Source organism: Sphaeroforma arctica, assembly GCF_001186125.1.
Source record: "Sphaeroforma arctica JP610 unplaced genomic scaffold supercont1.2433, whole genome shotgun sequence".
Lineage (NCBI taxonomy): Eukaryota > Ichthyosporea > Ichthyophonida > Sphaeroforma > Sphaeroforma arctica.
This window is the reverse complement of record NW_014038125.1, coordinates 1-6,633: the sequence shown is the minus strand read 5'-3', so window position 1 is coordinate 6,633 and position 6,633 is coordinate 1. Positions and strand designations below refer to the sequence as shown.

Sequence of the window (6,633 nt, the reverse complement as noted above, 5' to 3'; positions counted from 1 at the left end):
GAGTAGGTATAAGAATATATATGTTTATGTGTGAAACGCATATATATATATATATATATATATATATATATATATATATATATATATATATATATATATATTTGTATGAACGTATTGAATTTATATATATATATATATATGTGTGTGAAAATATATTTATGTAAGTATGTATGTGAATATATGTCTTTTTTACAGTACATACCAATTTCATATTTTGTCTCCTGAGCACATCTTGGTCATAGAAGATTATATCCACACTTGTCACATATCCTGCCAGAAGGGACATTACGAACTTAATAATTCACAGGCATACAAATAATTGTTCATACCTATCAATAGTATTGTCTTTGAGCTCTATTACCAATTTCAGAGTTATCGTACCAGCAGTATAGCGTCAGTTGCAATTTAACCTATTTCCGCTCGATGCATGTGGACCACCTTTTTCAAACAAGGTGGCTAGTTGTTACCAATTTGAAAATTCATTCATTTTTCGAACAAAAAAAGGTGGCAAAAAAAATTCAATCCAGTTTTATACTTGTAGTGTTGAAATACTGACAAGCATGCATATACAAGGACTGTTTATCTATGTGTTTTTATTTTTTAGTGTCAACTATCGTCACACATACTGTATAGCAAGCTATGTCAATACATAATAATATGTAGTATTTCTGTGGAAATATAGAAGAAATAATAAATATGAGGAAATTATATAAGCGAAATAATAAATATGTATCATATATAATTTTGGAAAATATTATATATGAAACCTGCACGAAATATATTTTTAGGAAAATAATAAATATGAAATAAATATTCCATATATTTTATATATAAAATAGTATTCCTAATTTTAAATATGTACATATATTTGTATTTCCTAAAATATTAAATACGCGTGTAAAACGTTGAAAATAATAATATGCACTTTTACGTTTATTTGTATGTGTTCCTCGGTCGGCTACATGGTCCATCTCGGTATAAAACAAACCTAATCCCAGTTCCGAGCAAACAATAGTGAATGGGCATCATCGTATCTCTCCTCTAATTAAACTGCACCCGCACAATAATTCTATTTCGGTCAACATTTATTGCATCATTGTAGTTTATAATCTTCTCTTGTGGAGTTTTTTTTCCTCATTTGTAATTCTCGATAGCAAACTTCAACGTTTCTCTCTTCCACTGCTGGTATCACATCGTGTTTCTTGTATTGGGCCTTTCCATCTTCATGTACAGGGTCTCAAATAGACATAAAAAGCTTTATTTAATTCCTTATTTGGAATAAATAAAAGTTCTGAGGGACTTAATTGCTAAAGCTTTTAGTATGTATATATATATATGTATATATATATATATATATGTTGTTATGTATATGTATGGTTTTTATGTATATGATTTTATGTAAACGTCTATTTACATGTTTTTATGTATATATATATGTGTATATATGTATATATATATAATACATACATATATGTACATACATGCATATATATATATGTATATGTATATATATACATGTACATATATATATATTCCACTATCTAACATTCCTTGCCATCGATCTGTCTATTCTTTCTTTCCCTTTCATGCTAGGTAGGATTTCCTCATAGTTTTGGTCAGGATATATTCGATTAAATTTCCGATCTTTTGCACTCCTCCGCGACCCCACTGGGCATCAGAAATTTGCGGTTTCGTTCTATTTCGAAATAACTAGGCCATCCGTCAGAAAGCAGCGTGAGTTGTTCACTACTTGTTATTGCTTCATACATCGTCTGACGAAGCCCTTCCCACTCTATCTGCACTAATTTATCAATCTTCATAGAATTATTGGCAAGCTTTATAAGCAGAGTTGAAGTTGGGTTAATAACCCTCGTTTCTGACAAACGCATCAACGCAAACGATTCCGTTATAGCCGACTCCATACCCTCTTTTGATTCCCCCCAGTAATGAGGCCAAAGCTTACTATTTCTAGCACCATATTTCTGCTCGTTAATACAGTGTAAGCGCTTTTTATCGTGAAATTGAGCATAAGGCTTGTAAAATGCATACTGGTCCGTTGCACTTCCATTCTGACACCTTCCGACAGTATCAAGCGTACTGATCCATTCCATCTCGTTGGTCCGTAGCTGACCTACGTTAATACACATAATACCGCTGTTCGTTTTACGCTGCATCGACAAATTTTGGCCAAAACGACATCCGATGCTGAAGGGCTCTCGACCACATAAATCATCGAACACTTCGCCAGCTTGATCTCTCGGAACAATGTCGTTATCCACAAACAGTGTACGTGTGCGAGATAACTTTGCCACTCCCAGATGTGTAAGCCTCTTACACATTTTTCTATTGAACCCACAATTACCTTCAACGATAACATGTTGACAACCGTGTATAAAACAATAGTCAGAGAACAATGCCCAATTCCCATTGAACTCTGAAGTATTTTCTTCTACATAATGTAGTAAAATTTCCTTACTCCAGAATATTTCCTTTTGTTCTTGACTACCGACGCTGACGCCTTCAGTTCTATAAAAGTGGGTTTTCACCAAATATGTGGCATATATTACTAGCAATAAGAAACATATTCTTCTTACTTGGAAACATGAATTATTGTTTAGAAATGCAAATTCCATCTTTTCAACTCTTCAACAGAGAATATTGAGCCTAGTATGTTTTGTATCCTCGTATTTGTAAGACAACAAATCGTGTTTCATTATTTTTACGAGGCCATGGCATGGCCCTATAAATTAAAAATCTACGCGACATCTATGGATCTATTGTATGGAGCACACAATCAAGAACCTGGGTACACCGAGACCCCATGAGTGATTCCCAAATATTGGCTCAAATCGGGTTTTCTCGACGGAATTTAAATAGCTCCCCACATCGTCCCGAACAAATTGAGCCGAATAAATCACAGCTAGGACGCCGTGGAGACTGAAAGCGTTTAATTGTAGGGGTATTTTTTTTCCCCATGATCACTTCTGCAGGGTGGGACTTCAAAGGTGTCTAAAAATTAGTGAAATAGCATCACTGACGTCAAATAATCGGTGATAATGTCGACAGGGACTTAGAAAAGCTTATTTACTTTCAGTAATGAAACAAGGCTGAGCCGCCGTGGGGACTGAAAGTGAATACTCTTAGGCGAAAATAAATTTGCTCATATTCAGACTGAAAAAGTATTAAAAACAAAGATGTCTTAAAACCCAATAAACGTCCTTACCCTATCATAAAACACGGCTGGGACGCCGCAGGGTCTGAAAGCGTATACTCAGGAGGGTAATTCATTTTGTCCATATTCACGTTTAAAAATCAAACTAGAAGCCCATCCTCCCGCGAGGCACAGGAAGCTCTCTTTAAGCCAAGCAAACCCCCATCTATTTGGGATTGTCAGGATCACTGGGAGCTCTCCGCACTATACGTTTACTGCAACACTCACGCTTTAGAGGATGGATCATTTCCAACCAACAAACACCTATCGAAATGGCTATGGAATTTTCACTTATTGAAAAAATCCCCATCTTACACGCTTCGTATCTTTACAAAGATCGCAGCGCAGTTGAATTAGTGGTTCCTGCACGCTTTAGTTCTAAAACCAAACAGATTCTATTAGCACGCGGCTGGCGTACAAACAAAGGCGCCGACCCTATGAATGTGACTAACCCAATCGCAATCACTGGAGCACTTACTCGTTTAACCACCGCTCATAAAAGTGCACTAGAACGTGAGAAATGTCCACCCCAGTACCCTAGAGTGCTCGCATACCTGCTCAGTAGAGTACCCGACGATCCAACACAGCCTAAATCTAAAGCAAATTCTACAAATTCCTAAACAGCAACTACTAGTTCCAATATAACAAACACACTCGACATAACTATTAGTTCGCCCGCAGATATACAAACATCTGCTAGGTCAGAGAGTGATCATATGGAAGTACAATCAGAGATCACTAAATTATCGTCATACCTCAAACGTAAGTGTCAAAGCGATAGCGATAACGAACGAGCTAGAACTAGACCCGAAGGCAATGATGGTGAATCATCAAGCGATAACGAACGAGCTAGATCTACACCCGAAGGCAATGATGAATCGTTAGGTACTATGTCTGAAGTTGAATTGGTCGCAGTCTTAGGAGATGGGTTTAACTCACCACCAATCAGTGATCCAAAAGCGAGAAAGGAACTCTCTGACTTTATACAAACCCGTACTGATAGTAAGATGAAATCGCAATGAGTGACATTCTCGTGTATTATGTTAATCTAAATTTTCTAATGAATGTAGCTAAACAATACGAAATAATACGCTCACTTTGTAGTCAATGCGATGCCCTGTGTTTAGTAGAGACCTGGGGTTATACCGATCGTTTGAATGCTGTGTGTAATAATACTAATGCAAATCTGATCTACGCCTCACCGCCTTCTGCCAGTGCTCATCGCGGGGGCAGAAATAGCGGTGTTGCCGTGATTAGTAGACACAATGCATATCAATTTAGATTGCACGCTTTTAGTCAATATTTTGTGGCTTTCACGTTTTGCGCAGTGACTGTTGCTTGTGTATATTTGGCGCCATCCCTAGGGGATGATGTATATAATGTGCATTTATCTCTGAATTGCAAACCACACATGTTGTGTGGCGACATGAATTTTCGTGATATCGAATATGATAACGATAAAAACATTTCTCCTGCGCGCCGAGAATCGATTGAATTCTACACACGACTACATAGGTTAGATCATGTACTCCCATCGCAATCTGGGAATATACGGGTCGATCACGTATATGCACAAGCACGCACAAAGACATCACTATCTCTTATACGTTGTAAAGATATCGGGCTCAGGACAGATCACGAGTGGGTATTTGCAATACAAATTGAATCACCAGATACTCAGACAGTACACACTAAACCTGCAGACATAGAAAGTATGCCATCTCAGGGCTACAACAGATATCGCATTCAAACCTATAACTGCAAAAATGTGCGCTATACACGTACATTTTGTGCCAGAATTTGGGTGTTTGCTAAGACATGGATCAAACGAGTTCAGAACTCAGATCAGAATGATATTAAAATCATATACGACTCTATAATCAATCAGTTTTGGAAACGAGCACAAGGCTGTTTCTACGGTTACTTCTTAGAAAGTAATCCTCATAGATCATGCACACCCCTCCGCTCCACAGAACGAGTACCCAATAATGCTATAGTCAGGTTGTTCTCTAAACAGAGAAAATCTAGAACAAGACAACCCACTATACCAAATACCACAGAACCAACTGCACATATTATTAGTTCGTTTTTAGAAAAGTTATTCAACGTTGATGCCTTCTACAAGATACCAGAGAAAACACACTCAGAATTTATCCTGATAGACCATGATGTTTTCACTCCAGGATATATTATGGATGCAATTTTGAGATACGATAGTCGGAAAGGCTCAGGCCCGGATGGCATACATATCGATCTCTTAAAAGCTGCGATAGAACCGTACCCTAGAGGCCACAAAGACCAGGGGAAACCCAATCCCAAATCACCAATTCTCAAGGTGTTGCACCTGTTATTCACTAAGATACTTCACACGGGAGAGATACCTGATGCATGGCTATGCACTCTTATAGTACCTATCCCTAAGATTGATATACCGTTAGGTCCAGAGCAATTCTGACCTATAACTCTCACCCAGATATTAAGACGCATTTTCCAAATCGTGTTGCTCAGTCATATTAACAAATTAGATGCATTTAAAACGCACAAAAGACAAGGTGGATTTAAATCCGGCTATTCTTGCTTTACACACGCACTGACATTACACGAATATATAAACCAGGCCAATCCTACAGATGTACCTACACATCAGATATTCCTAGACATTAAGAAAGCATACGATTCTGTGCGATTGGACAGGTTGTGGCGTTTATTACACAATAGACATGTACCCACACAACTCATCAGTTTGTTCAAAATTATGTATCTCAATGTGACTTCGCGCGTTACGTACCAGCAAGTGTTGGGTCCAAAATTCGCTCGAAAGAATGGATTGACCAAGGGCGACCCAATAGCCCCTACATTATTTAGTATATATATAGACCCATTTTTAAACAGTCTCGAGAAAGTTGACCCCAATGGGTTTCTCGGCTGGGTAGATGACATGTCACTATACAATCGAAACACTCTGAAACTATAGCACTCGCAGCCGTGTGGGGCAGACGTTCTGGTGTTGAGTTCCACCCACTAAAGTCACTATACATAGCACCAGAAAACCCAAAAGACCGATTAACATTTGTGCTCGATCAATGTAGTATACAATCCACTAAGACGGCGCGATACCTTGGGTTTCCGATGAGCGCGAAAGGAATCAATATAGTAGAGATGCTTGCAAATAGAACCATCACGCTCAGTAATGCAATAACCGATAGCGGCCCTTTCGGTTTTCGAGCTGGGGATCACTTGCACCCACATAATTGCACCCACATAGCAATTTTAGAGTGTTTATACTCTCCAAAATCACATATGGACTCTGTTTTATCCCTTTAGCCGATAAATCACTCACTGAAGTGATAGTCAAACAGTTATTCCAACTCAATTTTGTGCTCCATCGTGATGTAGGGTATATTTCATTCACAGCGGCACAG

General features: G+C 38.0%; 2 protein-coding genes across 2 annotated transcripts; one reads left to right on the top strand and one right to left on the bottom strand.

The window, feature by feature from the left end:
- Positions 1–1,067: 1,067 nt before the first annotated feature.
- On the bottom strand, positions 1,068–2,674 carry SARC_12603 (hypothetical protein). The gene has a single exon (XM_014293286.1). The coding sequence runs from the start codon at positions 2,631–2,633 to the stop codon at positions 1,632–1,634; it is 1,002 nt and encodes a 333-aa protein (XP_014148761.1). The 5' UTR covers positions 2,634–2,674; the 3' UTR covers positions 1,068–1,631.
- A 1,253-nt stretch (positions 2,675–3,927) lies between these two features.
- Positions 3,928–4,233, top strand: SARC_12602 (hypothetical protein; the record flags this gene model as incomplete). Its single annotated transcript, XM_014293285.1, has 1 exon — positions 3,928–4,233. One exon carries the CDS (start codon positions 3,928–3,930, stop codon positions 4,231–4,233), a length of 306 nt encoding a protein of 101 aa, XP_014148760.1.
- Between the last annotated feature and the right edge of the window lie 2,400 nt (positions 4,234–6,633).

Bases quoted from the DNA above. Each gene is read 5' to 3' on its own strand.
- SARC_12603 (XM_014293286.1), bottom strand. From the start codon at position 2,633: ATGGAATTTGCATTTCTAAACAATAATTCATGTTTCCAAGTAAGAAGA.